The 20100-nt window shown below is 45.3% G+C and overlaps 1 protein-coding gene across 2 annotated transcripts in view; it reads left to right on the top strand.

Moving 5' to 3' along the window:
* The window catches only part of ADCY9 (adenylate cyclase 9), a 124702-nt gene that overhangs the window by 59836 nt on the left and 44766 nt on the right, over positions 1 to 20100 (top strand). For both annotated transcript variants that reach the window (XM_024759606.1, XM_024759607.1), the window contains exon 3: positions 18367 to 18557. In XM_024759606.1, coding sequence (XP_024615374.1) covers positions 18367 to 18557 — 191 coding nt within the window. The remainder of the gene's footprint in view (positions 1 to 18366; positions 18558 to 20100) is intronic.

The raw sequence follows: 20100 nt of genomic DNA, 5'->3' as shown, positions 1-20100 counted from the left end.
TTTTAATTTTTGTGTACAGTTCTATGAATTTTAACACATGTATAGATTTTGTAGCCACCAGTACGACCAGGATATAGAACAGATTCACCTCCACCCCGCTCAAACCTTTTCCTTGTGTTGACCCTTTATAGACCCCACCTCCTGCCCCCACCCTCTCCCTGGAAGCAACTAATCTCTTGTCTACCCCTGTAGTTTGCCTTTGGGAGCATGTCACTAAAATGGAACCAAACAGTATATACACTTTTAAAACTGATTTCTTTCACTTAGTATATAAGTTGTTGCATCTTAGTTGTTGTATATATCTGTGGTTCATTCCTTGTAATGCTGAACGGTATTCCATCCTGTGGATCTAACACTGTGTGTTTATCCATTCACCCACTGAAGGATGTTTTAGGTTGTTTCCAGGTTTTGGAAATTATGAATAGAATTGCTGTAAACATCGTATACAGCATTTTGTGTGAACATAGGTTTAATTTCTCTAGGATAAATAGCCAGGATTGGAATTGCTGGGGCACATGGTCAGTGTATGTTTAGCTTTATAAGTAAGTGCTGCAGGTTTTTCCAGAGTGGTTGTACCATTTTGTGTTGCCACCAGCAACATATGAGTGTTCCCGTTGCTCCTCATCCTCATTAGCACTTGATATTATCAGTGTTTTTCATTTCAGTCATACTAATAGGTGTGTAGTGATATCTCATGGTTTTAATGTGCGTTTCCTAAGCAGCTAATGATGTTGAATATCTTTGCATGTGCGTATTTACCAGCCCAGGACTTTGGGGCTGGCTGTAAAGGAAGCAACAGATATCCAGTCTGAGCTGAGCACTGTTCTTGAAAAGGCCATCCTTTTCCCATGTTCCATAGTGTCGCTTTTGTCATAAATTGTGTCCATATGTGTGAGAGTCTATTTCTGAACACTTTGCCATTTCATCTATTTGTCTGTCCTTGTGTGGATACTCCACTGTCTTAACCGCTGTAGCTTTGTAAGACCTGTTGGATTCCTGCAAAACAAGCTTTCCCCTCGTTTTCCTTCAGGACATGTTGTAGAAATGGAATCATACAATACATGGTCTTTCGTGATTGTCTTCTTTCATTTAGCATGAGATTCAAGATTCACCCATGGTGTAGCATGGATCAAAACTCCATATGTTTTTATGGCTGAATAATATTTTGTTGTATGTATAGACCATCAATCGATGGACCGTTGGGTTATCTCCACTTTGGGGCTGTTATAAATAATGCTGCCATGATATTAGTATACAAGTTTTTTGTGGACATGTGTTTTCATTTCTCTTGGGCATTTACCTAGGGGTAGAATCACTGGGAACTCATATGGTAATTCGAACATCATATGGTAATTCTATGTTTAGCATTTTGAAGAATTGCTGGAGTGTTCAGGTGCCTCATTTTACTTTCCCACCAGCAGTATATAAAGATTGCAGTTTTTCTTCATCCCTGCTAACACTTGCTATTGTCTTTTTTATTTTTTTAAGCTTTTTAAAAAAATTAGTTTATTTTATTTAATTTATTTTTGGCTCTGGTGGGTCTTCGTTGATGTGCGCAGGCTTTCTCTAGTTGCAGCGAGTGGGGGCTACTCTTTGTTGTGGTGTGCAGGCTTCTCATTGTGGTGGCTTCTCTTGTTGCAGAGCATGGGCTCTGGGTGGGTGGGCTTCAGTAGTTGTGGCTCGTGGCTCTAGAACACAGGCTCAGTAGTTGTGGTGCATGGGCTTAGTTGCTCCACAGGATGTGGGATCTTCCCGGACCAGGGCTCGAACCCGTGTCCCCCTGCATTGGCAGGTGGATTCTTAACCACTGCGCCACCCGGGAAGCCCTGTCTGTCTTTTTAATTATAGCCATCCTAATGGGTGTGACGTGATATCTCATTGTGCTTTTGATTTGCATATCCCTGATGGCCAATGATGCTGAATATCTTTTCACATGCTTTATTGGTCATTTGTATGTCTTCTTCGGAGAAACGTCTATTCAGACCTTTTTGCCTTTAAAAAAATAAAATTGGGTTGTTTGTTGTTTCACTGTTCATGGTGCGAGTTCTTCACGCACTTCTCCAGGCGTCCACAGCACATCACACTACTCCACTCTCCCGTCTCCTCTCGCTCTGCCTTCAAAACAGTCTTCACTTTGTGAGTTGATTAATTAGCACATCAACTCATCTGTTCATTCATTTATTTATATATTTATTCAACAGATACTTAAGTGCCTCACTTGTGCCTTTGCGCTTTCATTGCCTTGGAGTGCTGTTCTGGAAGAGCCAGCTCCCACTGCCATTTGTCTGGCTGGTAGCACTGTCACCTTGATGACTCTAGATATTCTCCCTCAAGAGCATCTATCCCAGCCTGAACCTCACATCCCGACGTGACATCCTCTCAGCCACAGCCAGACATCAATAGTCCTACTGTCCTGCCTCTGCTCCCGCCAAACCAAATACACTCCCTTCCCTGAAAGCCTACAAATGGTTATGTCTAGTTTTTTTCTTCTTTCTTTTACAGAAGAAGTTTGCCTCCTTCTGATAATGCCCAATCCCTTCACTTGAGTTATGGGTTCTATCTTCTCTCCCTTTTTCAGCAATGTTGCCCCTCTAGCTGCCTTCCTTTTCCTGCACCTCAGTCCACAATGTTCTCTAGCATCTCCGCCCTGCACAGATCCCCCCAGGATGCCACATCACCCCATTTCTTTGCCACACTTCATGACCAGACTTCTCCGAAGGATTGACACGTGCTTTCTCCACTCTCCACTCAACCCACCCAGTCTGGCCACTCAGGTGCATCCCTACTTGGCATGGCACTGCCAGTCTCCATGCTACCAAACCCAGGATCACTTCTCAGCAGCATTCAGCACAGTGGCCCATTCCTTCTTCTTGAGATACTCTCCTCTCTTGGCTTCCTCAGAATCCTGTTTGCCTGACTATCTTCCTTGGACTTCTTTGCTGGGTCCCTCTCCCCCACCATCTCGTGACATCAGAGGTCCTCAGGCTTACCTCCTGGCCCCTCCTCTCTCGTCATCCTCTCCATGGGTGTAGTAGCGACATCCCTTCTCTAGTCTGAATCTCCCCTCTGATTGGGACGGTGTGGCTGCCTCTTGGATGTCTTCATTTGGGAATTTCACAGGCATCTTACAACTAAAGAGTCCAAAACTGAGCTTCTAATCTTGCCCCCCAAACCTTTACCTGCCCTGGTCCTTCTCAGCCAGGGAGTAAGGCAGAACCTGTGGAGTCTGCTTTGTTCCCCTTCCTCACCCGCACGTCCAGCCTGTTGGCTTGTCCTGTTCAGTTCTGCCTGGACGTTGTATCGGGAATCTGCTTGCTTCTACCCTGCAGTCATCCTAGGCCAGGCTGCTCTTACCCTCTGCCTGGGTCACAGCAACAACCTCAGGACAAGTCCCGCTGCTGCTCTCGACAGCTCCCAGCCATCCACTACCCCCAGCCAGCCAGGATCTGGGTATGATCTTGGAAGAGAAATCAGACCAAAAATTTGTGACATTTGAATAAAGTCCATAGTCTAATTAACAATATTGTACCAACGTTAACTTCCTTTTCTTGATTATTGTTCTATGTTTGACGTAGCATAAGACAACAGTAACATCAGGACAAGTGGGGTGAGGAATAGAAGGGAACTCCTTTGTACTTTATTTGTAACTTTTCTGTATGTCTAAAATTACTTCAAATTAAAGTTTTTAAAAACATTAAAGTGGAAAAAAAGAGAGAAAATTGGATTGTGTGCATCCATGCTTAAAACTCTGCTGAGGCCTTCCAGGGGCCCAGCGCCAACTCAGGCTGCTGCCGACGGCTGCAGCCCTGCCTGCCGCTCCAGCCTCACCCGGGCCACCCTCCTCCCCCACTTTGCTTCAGCGAGGTGCAGTTTATTGTTTACTCTCCTACTTCTAGTTCCTTGGGGTCAGGGACAGTTAACTGTCACGCTCACAGTTTTGTCATTAGCTTTCACCTGGCATATAGCAGGTGCTCAGATAGAATCAGTAGATGAGTAACTTTTTGTTCCTATTGTGTAAAAAGGAAAGTTTACTATATAGTTCGAGAAGGTACAGTACTTTCAATACTTTGTTCTGCAAATGGACCGCTGCTGTAGGGGTGTGGTCAGCTCTGGCAGCGTTTGAATGCCCTGTCTGCTAGGCCTTCAGCCGGATGCTGTCGGTACTCAGATGAGTAAGACAGAGGCAATGTACGGTACTAAGAGCATTTATAATGGACCTAGCCTCATTCTTGGCAGATTTCAGGAGCTCATTATTTGCTGAAAGAATGAATAGGATATGTTCCGAAATCATTTCCTTTTAAAATTGCTGCGGATACACACACACTCATGGTACGTATACAATTTTGTAATAGATGCACATACAGCACTGTGGAATTTTCAGTCTTTTTATTTATTTTTTTATTCATTTATTTCTTTATTTTTATTTCTTTTTTGGCTGTGTTGGGTCTTTGTTGCTGCGCGTGGACTTTCTCTAGTTGTGGGGAGCGGGGGCTACTCTTCATTGTGGTGTGTGGGCTTCTTTTGTTGCGGAGCATGGGCTCTAGGCACCTGGGCTTCAGTAGTTGTGGCTTGTGGGCTCTAGAGCACAGGCTGAGTAGTTGTGGCACATGGGCTTAGTTGCTCCACGGCATGTGGGATCTTCCTGGACCAGGGATTGAACCCATGTCCCCTGTGTTGGCAGGCAGATTCTTAACCACTGTGCCACCAAGGAAGTCCCTTCAGTCTTTTAAATATCGTTCCAGCTGGTTCTCTCTTGGCAGGGGGAGGTGTGGGAAGAGAACTATGGAACTTCTGGCTGCTTGTAGGGCAAGAGGCCTTGCCGTGGCCCAGCACCCACTTTCCCAAGCTCCCCCTGCTGTGTCCTAAGGCAGCTTGATGCAAGGCCACGCAGCAGGAGATTGGTAGAGGTGTTTTTGGTGGTCTCAGTGATGAAGGGTTATGTACGGTCCATGAATTTAATTTTATTCAGGAGGGTAAAGAGGACATTGCAAATGAAGTATGCAATAAAAATGGGATAACACGGGGCCATTGGTTCTGATCAGGTTGAGAACCCATGGTTCACCATCTGGTCTCCAGAAGGTGTCATTATGGGTCCTCAAGGAATTTAAAGTATTTCAGAGAATCCAGCGGGAATGCCATGTTTCGTGATGATCCCAGATGAGGCACAGCTTTACGCTGGGACCTGCCCTCGGCGTGGAGGCCCGCTTCTGTGGTGCCTGGCAGAAACTGTGCCTGGATGTTGGTGACACAGGAGTTTCTGGGCTGTGACCGGGGACCAGATGTTTTCACTGCATTCGAGTCAGGAAGGCACAATATGCAGATCAGTCAGCTGCAGGGGTGAATTCCTTGACCACTGTGAGCAGCTCATGGGAGCAGGGGGCAGGGGTGTGGTCCCCAGGGCTCCCTCCTCTCTCTCATCCTGGGTGATGTCACAGCACCCCAAGGCCCTCGATCATGCAGACACTGGTGGACATTCAGACAGCAGGTGGCAGGGCGGAGGGGACCCGGGAGGAACAGAAAGAGAGGGGAGGTTGGCCGAGGGGACCAGTCAGTTTATCTGCTTCACATATTTGCCTGGGGCTGGGCCTCAGCAGAAAGGCCAGTACAGTGATACCGCTCGTAAGACGCCTTCTCCTGCTGCCTTCTCTGGCCTGGCCTCGGTGGTTTGTGCCAAATCCATTAGCATCATGGCCATGTGCCTACTTCAACATTCAGGCCGGTAGAGACAGAGAACCCCCACGAAATGGTAATTTGTTCAGTGGTGTGTTTTACTACATGTGTTGCTTTTAATGGGTGTGAAAGATCAGAGAGCTCAGTGTTCATTTTACAGACTGCTTTTAGGAATCATGCAGTACAATTTAAAGTGTATAAAAAGTGGAAAATACAGCATATCTTAAAACTATTGATATTAAAAACATTTTTAGGAATAATACATGTCAAGCAAGGTTGAACTATATACAGATGGGCTCTGAATTAGGTTTTTGAATCAAATTTTCAAACCATTTAAAGTTTTTATTGGAAAATGTTCAATCTTTCCAAGCTCTCCTGTTTTCTTTTTCTTTTTTAAAATAAATTTAATTAATTAATTTATGGGTGCGTTGCTGCGCGCAGGCTTTCTCTAGTTGCAGTGAGCGGGAGCTACTCTTCGTTGCAGTGCATGGGCTTCTCATTGTGGTGGCTTCTCTTGTTGTGGAGCATGGGCTCTAGGCACCGTGGGCTTCAGTAGTTGTGGCACGCGGGGTCAGTAGTTGTGGCATGCGGGGTCAGTAGTTGTGGCCTGCGGGCTCTGGAGCGCAGGCTCTGTAGTTGCGGCCCATGGGCATAGTTGCTCTGTGGCATATGGGATCTTCCTGGACCAGGGCTCGAATCCATGACCCCTGCATTGGCAGGCAGATTCTTAACTACTGCGCCACCAGGGGAGTCCTCTCCTGTTTTCTTATTCTTAGAGATTGTCTACCATTTTGTTTGCTAGAGTATCTATTTCTACCCTGTTTTCCAATTGGCTACTCGTACTCTTAGTGTACAGGGTAATTTGTCCCTCATGTTTGCTACTAAATGTCATCTATAATAAATAGAAGTTCATGCTTATTGGTTTCACATTTAGTTTTCCTCTTTACTCCACTCATTCTTTTTTTAATGGTTCTTATACCTCTTCTCTAGTTAGTAAAGATAAGAAGGAGCTTTCTGTTGCCAGTTCATTCCTGTTTCCCAATAAGGAAGGATCTGGATCTTCACTGTTCAGTGTGGTAGCAGTGAGCCACATGTAGCTATTTAAAATTTGTTATAATGAGAAAACATTAGAAATTTAGTTCTGGGCTTCCCTGGTAGCGTAGTAGTTAAGAATCCGTGTGCCAATGCAGGGGACACGGGTTTGAGCCCTGGTCCAGGAAGATCCCACATGCCGCGGAGCAACCCATGCGCTACAACTACTGAGCCCGTGCTGTAGAGCTCATGCTCCACAACAAGAGAAGCCACCACAATGAGAAGCCCACGCACCATAACAAAGAGTAGCCCCCACTCGCTGCAACTAGAAAGCCTTAAAAAAAGAGTCCACCTACCAATGCAGGGGACATGGGTCCAAGCCCTGGTCTGGGAAGATCCCACATGCCGTGGAGCAACTAAGCTCATGCGCCACAACTACTGAGCCCGCGCTCTAGAGCCTGCGCACTGCAACCACTGAGCCCACGTGCTGCAACTACTGAAGCCTGCGGGCCTAGAGCCCGTGCTCCACAACAAGAGAAGGCACCGCAATGAGAAACCCACGCACCGCAACAAAGAGTAGTCCCTGCTCACTGCAACTTGAGAAAGCCCGTGTGCAGGAATGAAGACCCAAAGCAGCCAAAAATAAATAAATTAAATTAAATTAATTTTTTAAAAAATAGAAAAGAAATTTAGTTCTTCACTTGTATGAGCCACATTTCAAGTGCTTGGTGGCCGCTGAACTGACAGCCATAGGACATTTCTGTCATCAAAGACGGTTCTCTTGGACAGCCCTGGGCCACATTCTTTACACCCCCCCAATAGTCCACTTCCTGTATTATCTCATTAACCCCCCGAAAGCCTCTTCAGCTTTCTGGAACCGTCTGGAACCTTGTCCTCCAATTCCTCCCAGCCCAGCTGTGTATGGCTGTAAAGTCAGGTGGAGCCATACTGCTGAGCCTTTGACGTGATTGGGTTGAGTCAGCCTGGTCAGGAGTTCTTCCCTGGGACCCTCTGTCCATTTCTTCATTTGGGAAAGTGGCAGGCATATGGCCTAACTACAGCAGTCCCGAGGGTCTTTTTAACCTGGGTAATGGAATTGTCACCTCTCAGACTCATTAACTCACAATTTGAGGAGCTCTGTATTCCTCTCATCTCCCTATTTCGTTTTTTCCATTTCAGTGTGATCTTTGTGGTGCCTGACCTGACATCTTCACTGAGTTTGATTTCTTTGACTATTTTCCAGCAACTTTTCTTCCATCCTTGAGCTCCTCTCCTGATTTTTTTTTTTACTAGTCTTCACAAGTTCCATTTCATCCTTAAATGTATATTTATGATGTATTCTTTGAATCGGTGGTATTTTTGCGTTCAGCATGTCTTTACCCTATTGATTTATCATATTTCTTTCTTTCTTTTTTTCTTTCTTATTTTTAACAGAACACAGAGTTTATCATTGGTGTTAACATAATACTTGGAGGGTGTCTGTTTTGAATCATGGTGTATTTATTCAGTGGGACGTTTCATAGTGTTGAAAATAAATGAATGTGGATCACATGTATCAGTATGGATGATTCTCAAACATATTGCTGGACCAAAAAGAGCAACTTTCAAAAGAATACTTGTAAAATGATGTCATTTATGTAAAGGTTAAAAAAAAACATACTAATGCTGTGTATTGTTTAGCATTACATACGTATGTAGTGAAAACTTAAAGAAACACGTGGGGAGGAGCCTGTGGCTGTGGCGTTCTGGATAGTTCTGTGCTCTGTGCGGGAGGAGGGGTGTGGTGGGGAAGGCCTGCAGGGAACCTGGATGGTACAGGCGACCATCTGTTCCTTAGACTGGAGGGACTCTGAGTCTTGAGCTTACTTTTCCTTACATGTTTCTATGTCTAAAATATTTTGTAATAAGTTTAAAACTTTATGCCTATTTTAAACATAAATAAGAAGATTCAATATAGAAAGTGAATTTCCATAATCCTGTTGCCCTGTTAATATTTTGGTGTATTTCTGTGTTTTTTTCTGTAAAATTTTTCAGTTTTATTGAGTTATAATTGACAAATAAAATTGTAAGATATTTAAAGTGTAGATTGTGATTTGATATTATATATACATTGTGAAAGGATTCCCTCATCTAGTTAATTAACACATTCATCATCTCACATATTTATCTTTTTTTATTTTCTGGTGGAAACATCTAAGTTCTATTCACTTAGTAGATTTCAGTTATATAATACAGTGTTATCAACTGTTGTTACCACATTTTACATTAGCTCCTCAAGCTGTATTTCTGTGTTTTTAACGTGGTCTAGTGTTATTCAGAATAACACTTTGTTTTTTTCTTGTTTCTTTCCCTGTGATACTAGGTGCGCTTCATGCCTCCTTCTCTCCAAGTACTCAGCTATGTGCTTTGGGGCCAGCACCTCTATGGGGCAGGGACCTGCTTGCTGGAGTGTCTGCCCCTCCTTCCTGGGGAGTCTGAATCCCTGGCCTTCTGTCCGTATCTGCCTCTCCTTTAGGGTCTTCCTCACTCTCTGCCTTTAGACGGGGGACTCCTCAAGACTCATCCACCCCCTTCTTGTGAATGAGGGGCTGTTGACTGCAGACCCAGGTCACATTTTTATATGTCACATCTCTGCATGTCGATGTGCCCCCTGGACCGTCCCTCGACCTCTTCTCATATGTGGGTACTCACTACTCACTGCCTTGGTTTCACTTTCAGTTTTGCTTCTGCGAGAGTCTACAACATAGCTGTGATTTTCTTGAGGCATGAATTACAGTGTGAGGCTAGAGAGGGAGAGGGGACCACCTGGCCGGTGACCCCGAGTGAAGGGATGGGCCCTCGACTTCTTGTTTGATGCCCAGCAACACTTTTCAGGTTCTTAAGAACATACCACACAAACACAGCTTTGATTCTCCTGAAAAAGGTCTAAGAAAGAAAGACTACCTCCAATGCTGAAATGAAATTAGAGAAACGAGATATCTAAGAAGATATTGCTTCTTGGTCAGAAAGGAGAGGTTTGGGTTTCCCAGTTCTATGGCTCGAGCAAGTCTGCCTATGGGAACAAGAAAATGCAGTTTGGGAAATTGTTTCTGGCAGTGTTCCAGCCAGTATGCAAAGCACTCATCAAAAGAGAGAAAACTTTGATGTGACCTGAAAACTGGTTGACTTGAAAGTGAGGAAATTTGCAGCAAGCGTGTGACTGTGCTGGAAATGTGATTTGGGAGCCAGCCAGAGTCTGGATAAACATTTCCATGGAGGAACAGGTGGTAAAGGCGCGGTTACTCCCAGGAAAGGCTAGTCAGGAATGGTAAGAGTTGTGGTTTTTGTTTTTGTTTTTGTTTTGCATAATATGAAGTTTCCAGGTGAGGTTGTCTATGTTGCCTTTCTTCCCATCTAAAGATGCTCCCAGGAAGTGTCGCTGGTGGTGGTGCCCCTGCCCTTTGCAGGTGAAAGTCCTGGTGGGTGAGAGGGGAGCAGCAGTACTGGGGCAGCTAGGAGAACCCCGCCTCTACTGTGTTGCAGCAAGGCTGCAGCCCTGGTGCTCTGGCAGCCTTGCCGTGCAGCGCAGTGAGCGCTTGTCATCTGGGGGGAAATCGCGTTGGTGATCTAGGAAGACAGCCTGGGTGTCGGGCCAGCTCTTCTGGACTAGCCTGCAGCAGTGAGTGTTGCTAATTTGATGATTCTTGGAGATATCTCCTGAAGGTCAAACTTTTGTTTTGTTTTGTTTAATCTCTCCCAGACTTCTGAACTCATGCCATGTTGAATTTTTAGTTCTTCAAGGTAATTTAGCCTTATTTCCTATTTATATATTTTTCCATCCTAGATCTACTACATTATCTATTTCCAAGCCTTTATTTGAAACATTTTTCTTTTACCTGCTACTGCCCACTCCTTTACTTTGAATTCCCAAGGATAGGTATTTCTTACTGTTCTTTTTTTTTCATTTGTCCTCTGAATCTCAGGACTGTTACATCTTGATCTTTGCATAGTTTTGTTTTTTAAAAACAGCTTTATTGAGGTATAATTAACGTACTGTACAGTTCATGCTTCCAAAGTATGTAAGTCAGTGGTTTTTAGAGTATTCACAGTTGTGCAACCATCACCGCAGTCTAATTTTAGAATATTTTCATCACTCCTTAAAGGAACCCTGTACCATTAACAATTGCTCCCCATCCCTCAACCCCCAAACCTCTGGCAACCACTTGGCTACTTTCTGTGTCTGTGGATTTTTGCCTATTCTGGACATTTCATATCAATGGAATTATGTAGTATGTGGCCTTTTGTGACTGGCTTCTTTCACATAGCATCCTATAGCTTTATTTCTATTTTTGATGTATTCCCTTTTTTTGGCTTCATTTTTCAATTATTTAGCTGCCACCTATTCCCAGATTTTAAAATTGAGTCTTTCATTTATCTTCTTTCTAGAATCTGTTTTCCATTGTCTATCCTGTACATAAATCTGCCACTCTTAAAATTAATTATTAATTAAAAATTTTATTTATTTATGGTTGCATTGGGTCTTCGTTGCTGCGTGCGGGCTTTCCCTAGTTACAGCGAGCAGGGGCTACCCTTTGTTGTGGTGCGCGGGTGGCTTCTCCTGTTGCGGAGCACGGGCTCTAGGCGCGCAGGCTTCAGTAGTTGTGGCACGTGGGCTCAGTAGTTGTGGCTCGTGGGCTCTAGAGTGCAGGCTCAGTAGTGTGGCACACGGGCTTAGTGGCTCCATGGCATGTGGGATCTTCCCAGAGCAGGGCTCAAACCTGTGTCCCCTGCATTGGCAGGTGGATTCTTAACCACTACGCCACCAGGGAAGTCCCTAATTATTAATTTTTTTTTGTTTTGTGGTACGCGGGCCTCTCACGGTTGTGGCCTCTCCCGCTGTGGAGCAGAGGCTCCGGACACACAGGCTCAGCGGCCATGGCTCACGGGCCCAGCTGCTCCGCGGCATGTGGGATCCTCCCAGACCAGGGCACGAACCCATGTGCCCTCCATCGGCAGGCAGACTCTCAACCACTGCGCCACCAGGGAAGCCCCCTAATTATTAATTTTTAAACTGTTAGTTTAACTTAAGTTAAAATCTTAAAATTAACTATTATTTCACAATTCTCCAGGGAAAAGAATACGGTCTGTGGCTCCTCCTGTAATTGCTCCAGATGTGACCTGATGTGCTCTCTTGTGTCTGATGACCACTCTCTGGGTTAACATTTGGTGAATAACAGTTTATTAGTTGTTAGTCCATCTCAATTCCCGACACCTTTCCTTCTAGCTGTCTTGTTTCATAGTCTCTTCTGATTATTTCAACTCTGTTGTATACAGTATTCCAAGACAGTTATCATAGACCTTCACTTTCCTTTTGTTTTCTAAAACTCACTGTAAAAATGCCTTTTGTCACTTGCGAACATCCCGCCAGCACACAGACTTGACTTCACATGATTCTCTCTTCTTGTTGATGCATCATCACTTACTCATTGTTCTCTCCCTCATTGCCAGCCTCCCATCCTCCCATCCTCCCATCCTCCCATCCTCCCATCCTCCCATCCTCCCATCCTCCCATCCTCCCATGTAATTCTTTATGAGCATTACTTGATGCCCTTCCTCAGTCTACTCTGAGTTACTCCTGAGTGTTCCTGAAGATGCTCTAAGGAAAAGCATTAACTCATTTAATCCTCACAGCAGCCCTTTGAAATGAGGTCATCATTAGGTGACTGGTATTTCCATTTTGGGTCACGGTTTTCATCCGCACTGTTGCTAACACAAGAGCATTCCTTTTTCCTATCCATTTCTTTCAACACTCAGCCCAGGTCCTCACCCTTGGTAGGTACTCAATAAATGTTTCATTTGCTCGGTAAGTGAATGTGTGAATGAGCCAATGAATAAATGAGTTGGTTAGTACCCGGCAGACTGTTTCCATAAACAGCCAAGTGCTACCTTTCAAAGAACTCGTTTCGTAGTTTTTGAAGGCCTGGGTATTAAACCCTAATTTGGGAGTTTTTTAGAAGTGGGAGGAGTGGGTCTTTGGAGGCAGTTACACTGGACTCTCCCAGCATTAGTTCTGAGCATTGAGCAGGGTAGCCCTTATTCATGTCAAGTAGGAAAGTTCAGAAGAAGACAGCTCAGGGGAACGTGGTCACGAGGTGACTGCCCAGTCCACTCACCTTTGGCCGTGACATGTACCTGTTCCTGCAGAGAGATGGAGGCTGGTACAGAGGACGCCTGCCACAGGAGCAGCTGTGGGGTGGGCGTGCTCATGTGCATGTTCTTGAAAGAGTCGGTTGGTTAGGCTAAAGGTGTAGTCAAGATCAAGCCACTCAGGTGTGGTGCCCACCTTTTGTTTCTTTCACCTGCTTGGGTTAGTCCATCTCGTATTTTACTGTTTGGGACTTCACTTTTTAAGAAAAAGGTTAAGTTTCACCCACAGCCATTTGCTGTTGGAATTTGTGATTTATTGTCACGTGTTGGGACAACCAGGACGGATCACCTCTGTGTGATTAATTGTTTCACATAGGAGCAGAGAGGACTTAGGCCCATCCAGAGTGTTTTGATGTTAACAAGGTGGAAAGTGCGCTTTTTTTTTTTCCCACCAGAACTTTTGGTCTTCCTAAGCAGAAGCAATAGATAATTATGAAATATCATATCTATAGTTTTTAGGCCCTGGTTATTTGGTAGATTAAGATTGAGCGCTTTTAATCTTTATTTTCCGTATTGACTGACTACATTTTAGTTTAAATAATCCTCATGCTACTCGGCCATTACAGATATCATTAGAAGGAAAAATTCATTACAAAGTGAATAAGTTTTTAGACCCTTTGATTTGTGAACCGGCCCAAACTGGTTGCCTCCCTTATATTGATTGTTTCAGATCATCAGTGATGCAAGCTCCCAGGCGTTTGCTATGTCACTCTGCTAACTCCCAACACACCTGCAGACATTCTTTCCTTCCTGATTATTCTCTTTCTGTTGGGTTGACACTCAGGCCCTTGGTTCTTGGATTGAGGGTATCACCCTCCAAAGCAAGAGTTCTGCAGAAAAAGACAGTGATAAAAAGGCCAGAATAGTCTTTCTTTTCCAAAATGGACTTTGGCACTCACTCAAATTACACTCAGCTCACGAAAACTAAACACAAGTTGTGTGCAAGGCTCAGTTTTTCTCCTCAAAGAATTGATGCTATAGTTAAGACTGTTAACCACGTCAGCTTCCCGGGCACACACAGCTGCAGACGACGCCTCCGTGAGACAGGAGCTTATGGGAACCGTCTTCCCCACTTCTCCACCTGCTGTGAAATTAAGCCGATGAAAGGCATCCGTGCCAGTGAGGTTTAAAGTCAATTACCAGGAAAGAATATAAGAAACCTTATTAATTGTTCTCCTGTTTACACTATACTTAATGAAATAAATAATCTAGCTGCCTGATTTTGACTTTCTGCTCTAAAAGAGCCATTGTAACGAACTTGGACCCCAAGGTCCATGTGTGTAGTTACTCATTAAATCCTTATGTCTTATGACCTCTCCTGACTGCAGCCCTGATACGTTCCCCGGGACCTTTCATATCCGGTCTGACTTTATCATTACTGATATCACTCCAGTTTTGGCAAAACATTTCACTTTAAATCTAACTTTCCATATTGAAGCATAAAAAAAGTTGCTTAATTTGTTCACTGATTTTTTGCTTGCCAGGGACACATCTGTGCGTTTGTCCTTTGGAACACTCGCATTGCTGTGTTACTAATACAGGTTGATTGTTAGGAGCCACCCAAAGAAAAATTCAAGTTAGGAACAAATGTGGAGCAGTTATTGATTTAACAATCCTGCAAATGTTTTTGTACATAGAAGGAGCTTAAAAAAGACTCCCAGCGATAAGCAGGTCAAACACCCACGTTGAGAATAATAGCTAACGTTACTGAGTTTTTACTGTGCACCAGGTACTGCCATGAAGGCCTCATGTGTGTTAATCATTTAATCCTCGAGTCAGCCCTGTGGGGTGAGTCCTGTTCTTAGTGAGAGGTGGAGCCGTGAAGTATCTTACTGCATCACACGTTTAGGAGGGACAGAGCCTGAATCCCAGGGCTTCTCCCTGGAAGCCACATGCCCTTACCCGTCACACTCGTGCTTGCTGTGGAAGCCTTGCCTGTTGCCCCTGCAATTCAGAAGGAGTAGGTTTCACCATTATTTCCCACCTCCCTTGTCCCTTGACTCCCTCACCACCCACTTGTGGCTGGAGTTTCCAGGGCTCCCTGGCCTTTCCTTAGCCTGGTGCCTGCTGGTTACTCCTCCTCACCCCTGTTGCCCCCAGAGTGAAGGCTCCTGGAGCTGGTCTCCCTGGTGCCCTGCACGGACTTCAGCTCCTCTCTGCCCCCTCCCCACCCCCTGCTGCCCCGAACATGTTCTCTGTTCCAGCCACACAACACTCACCTCCATCCCTCCACTCTCCCTGCTAAAGGCTCCCTTTCTGGAGTCTGGTTCATCGACTATTCTGGTGACACCCACAGCCTGACCATGCTGTCCCAGCCCCTGGTCCTGGTGGCCTTCACTGGGCTGGCCTCTCCTCATCTTGTAGCCCTCAACCTGGAGGGGACTTCACCCAGGAGGCCTTCCCAAACCTCTGAGTCTTTGTGAGATACACCCTCCTGTGCTTCCTGGTCCTGGACCAGGTAGGCGTACCCACCTCCTGCCGAGATCCCCCTGCAGGAGCCGCCCTGTACAGGGAGGGTCACGGCTGCCATGTTCACGCTTGTCCCCTCAGCACCCTCACAGTGCATGGTAAACAGAGGCATTTAATAAATGTTTGAGCAATGAGTGGCAACTCAGTAGTCACAATTCAAAGCAGCAACGACAAACCTCAGGGGTGCCCACCCCAAGGCAGGCATCAGAGCCTGTGCTGCAGAGCTGGCTCCATGCCCAGGTGGAGGGCGCACTGCTGCTTGGAGGACTGGCTGCATCATTATCATGTATTCATGGCCCTGCGGGGCTGGAGGCTCAGCCCTTTCTCTGCTGTAGTTGTCATGCCTCCAGGAAAGGCCTCCTTCACCTGCTCTTGCCCGAGGAGCCATACAGGGAGGGGATAAGTGGTTCCCTGACTGAGGACCCCTCCTGGGTGTGAGAGAGCTGACTGGGAGCAGGGCCCAGGGGTGCAGAGCCCCGGGCAGGGGAGCCCCGAGCTGCCGGCCTCCCCATGGGAATGCAGTTCTGGGGTCAGGGCCAGCTACAGACACAACGGAAAACCTTCCCCTGCAGCCTCAGCTCCTCACCCCTGCAATCCAAAAAATGCCCTTCCTTTGTCTGTTCCCCAAGGCAGCCCCTGCAGCAGCTGCGGGTGCTCTCTGGGCCTCCCTTCCCACCCGCTGCAGGTGACTTACCTGCCACACCCAGGAGTTCGAGAGGGACTAGTTACAGCAGCTCCAGGGACCAGGCCTCTTCATGCCCTGGTTGGGTGAAGCCAGGGATGAGATGCCACAGCAGGTCAGAAATAGGGCTTTTCTCTCCTCAGCCCACAGAGCTTGTGTTTTCTGACTCTCCCAAGGCGAAGTGATAAAATCAGTTCAGTGTTTTCTGTAACAGAGTCTGAGAAATTCACGCAAAGCTGCTTTTACCCTTCTGTTGTATTCTAGTTCACGCTTCCCTTTCAAGTTTATACACGTAGCTAGTCAGAACTGTGATTGATCCTATATATCATTTGGGATATATATTTTTGGTTGGAAAAAATACATGGAAGTTCAGGACCTTAGTTAAGAGTGAGCATTTAACAATCTCCTTTGGGGTCAGTTAGCATCTAAAATTATTTATCTTAGTCTTTGGATCCCACCTGTGATTTGGCTATGCTCCTGGATGTCTCTAGGTGTCCTGGAACTCTTGCCAAATTCTCTGAACTGTTGACCTAAAAACATATGCTATACAGTAATTTATAAGGAGGGAGGGAGAGGAAGAAAGATAAAGTGATGAAATGGTGGTTTAATTATAAAATGATTAAGGATTATTAAGTAGTCCCAGGGTTATGTGCTTAATTAATTTTAGAGCATTTATTAAATATGTACTGAGTGCGAGAAACTGTATGAATCCAACAGTTCGGCAGGCGGACTATCAACCACTGCGCCACCAGGGAAGCCCTCTTTTTTGTTTTTAAATGTACTTTATTTTCTTAGATAGCGTGTTTTACTTTTTTAAGATTTTTTTTGACATGGGCCATTTTAAAATTCTTTATTCAGCGTGTTACAATATTGCTTCTGTTTTATGTTTTGGTTTTTCGGCCACGTGGCATGTGGGATCTTAGCTCCCCGACCAGGGGTGGAACCCGCACCCCCTGCATTGGAAGGCGAAGTCTTAACCACTGGACTGCCAGGGAAGTCCCATGATGGCTTTTCTCTACCACCTTCTGCTGAAGCTTAAACTCCTTAAGATGGGAATCCTGCTTTGTTCTGGTTTTATTCTCTGTGCACAGCATACACCAGGCCTAAAATAAATGTTTATTGAATAAATCACGTTGTCACTCCCTTTCATAAATTCGTAGTCTGGTTAAATTCCAGTAAGGACTAACAATGGATTTCTTTAAATAAGGCTTGCCTCTTTTTCAGAAAGCCCTTGAGTTCCGTCCGGAAAAGCTGCTCCTTACTCACCTCCCAGCAGATAGTCCTGTACACCAGGAGCAGGGCCCAGCCTACCTGTTACAGCTCCTTAACACTATAGCATATATTGTTACTTCAGCCTTTAATGGGGATTGTAAAGCTGTAGGTTAATAGTCCATTTAACCAACTTTTTTTTACAGTGGGGATTTTGTGAGAGAATAAAATTCACATAGACTGCAGCTTGACAAAAAGCTGATGTTCTGGGACTTCCCTGGTGGCGCAGTGGATAAGACTCCGCACTCCCAGTGCAGGGGGCCTGGGTTCAATCCCTGGTCAGGGAACTAGATCCCACATGCATGCCACAACTAAGAGTTCAAGTGCCACAACTAAGGAGCTGGCAAGCTGCAACTAAGGACGCCTGGAGCTGCAACTAAGGAGTCCATGTTCTGCAACTAAGGAGCCGGCAAGCTGCAACTAAGGAGCCCACCGGCCACAACTAAGTCCTGGTGCAACCAAATAAATAAATACTAAAAAAAAAAATGATGTTCCTGCCGTGTGAATGTTTGGATCCAACAGAAAAGAGATACTTGTTAAGTCTGAATCGAGGGAGGGCTTAGTTCCCCCACTGGTGCACATTCTGGTCTCCCTTTTCATGGTGGTTGCCAGTCCCTGACATAGGTAACATGGTCTGTAGTCACCCTCACATCTAGACTGACCATTATGAATGTCGGCGACTGGTATTTACAGATAGAAACAAACCCAAGAAATGTATAGGGTCCGCACTCAGTGGGCTCTGCTGCTGTCAGAAAGAGGCCACGTGACCCTTCCAAGGAAGGACTTTTAAACCCTTGTTTCAGCCCCAGAAGATGAAGTGTGCAGCCTCCATTCAGAGAAAACACAGCGTGAATACATGGTGTGTTTTGGTGGCAGTTGTTCTCCCTGAGGCTGTGCATCTCTGGAAAGGTCATGGGAGTAGTAGTAAAATATGACCTATTCTCATTTTCACTTTACTCTCAACTTTCTAGGAGCGCGTCCTGCGTAGAGAGCAAGACGGAGCTGCGTTTCGACCAACGCTGGTGTCCACCTGTGCTGACTGTAATTTTTATCCATAGGTTTGAAGACATACCTGATAGCGGGTCAGAGAGCGAAGGAGTCTCATTGCAGCTGTTCAGAGGCCTTGCTTTCTGGCTTTGAGGTCATTGACGGCTCACGGGTGTCCTCAGGCCCTAGGGGACAGGGGACAGCATCGCCAGGGAGTGTCAGTGACTTGGCGCAGACTGTCAAAACCTTTGATAACCTTAAGGTTAGTTTTTTTTTTTTTTTCCTACTTCTAAAACTTGATACTAATTCTGCAGTAGAACATGTGAAATAATAAACAGCCTTCGGGTCTGTGGCAGACGACTTGGAATGCCTTTCCATTTGGTTTTTATGATTTTTAAATTTAGTATAAAGTTAGCAGCATTTTTAATATCTTTGCTTTTTTGACATATGCACCTCCATTTTCTTTCTACACTGCATAGAGTTGCTTCTCACTTGAGTTACTATTTTCTTTTTCTGCAACCTATGATGTCTTTTGGGATTTCTGAAAGCTAACAATAAATGATAAGAGTAAAGGTGATTCTCCCAGCATCTTGCTTGGAGGGCTAGTTTGTATCTTATTTCAGAGATCACTTTCTCAAATACTCAAACATCTCTTGAAATTCAGTGTTTTATGATTATTTTAAATCTTGGTGTGGGTGATCTTGTGCTGTAGCTCATTGGAAGAGTGCAGGCTTGCCAAGAACATTATAATATTTCATCACTGGGACAGAGATCTCCTGGTGGCTGCATATTGGGTGCACTTCTGTCCCAATAAACTACCAGGGAATTAACACTATGGACCCTGGGCATGTGAAATCACTCTGGTATGTGAGTTGTTCCTCAGATTTCACATTTGATTTAGTTCCCCCACTGATACCTCTTATTTATTTTTACAGTTTAAATATTTGCCATTTCCTTTTTTTTTTTTTTTTTTTTTTAAAGAGAGAGACGGTTCAAACAGTTCCACCTCACTGTTTTGTGCTCTCAAATAACACAGTGATGTTTGGTCAGGACAATGGCCTATTGGTATGGCTGTAATCCAGTACATTCCTGCCTATCCACATCATTAACAGAGTTGAAAGCTTGCGATCTTGGTACTTCAGCTGAAGGCATCATAATGTGGCACTCGGCTGCAGTGTCCAGATTATTTCACTGTGTTGGACTTCATGGTGTCTCTCGTCCAGGCACTGTGTGCGGTTCCTGTGTTCAGGTTTGTGGACAGCACACACACATATCGTTTTCATCGTGTGCATTGTTCACTTAGTGCAGGGTTTCTCAGCCTCAACACCATCAACATGTTGGGCCAGAGAACTGTTTGTGGAGGGAACATCCTGTGCATGGTGGGATGTTGAGCAGCATCCCTGGCCTACACCCACTAGATGCCAGTAGCACCCTCTCTTACCAGTGTGACAACCAAGGTCTCCAGACATGACCCAATGGCCCCTAGCGGGGAAGGGTAAACTCACACCTATTGAGGATAGGGTATTTGATCCTGTCCTTCCCCGTGCTCTCTGGCACACGCATAACAACAGCGCATGTAGCTGAAATTTCCTTAATGCCTGTACTCTTTGCCTGGGCTGCTGTCTTGCAGGAGTCAGAAAGAGGAGCCCCCTGCTCACAGGCTACCACTGAACATGGGCCGGGAAGAGCTAGGTGGGGAGAGGAACAAGAACATGGCTTCCAAATACGGCCTTATTATTTGGGGAGAAATTGTTTCCTCAGGCTTCCAACCGAGCTGTAGTCAAGTAGAGAAATAGGGCTCAAAG

The sequence above is a fragment of the Neophocaena asiaeorientalis genome, unplaced genomic scaffold (genome assembly GCF_003031525.2).
Source record: "Neophocaena asiaeorientalis asiaeorientalis breed wild unplaced genomic scaffold, Neophocaena_asiaeorientalis_V1.1 scaffold254, whole genome shotgun sequence".
Taxonomy (NCBI): domain Eukaryota; kingdom Metazoa; phylum Chordata; class Mammalia; order Artiodactyla; family Phocoenidae; genus Neophocaena; species Neophocaena asiaeorientalis.
This window is presented reverse-complemented; position numbering and strand designations above follow the sequence as displayed.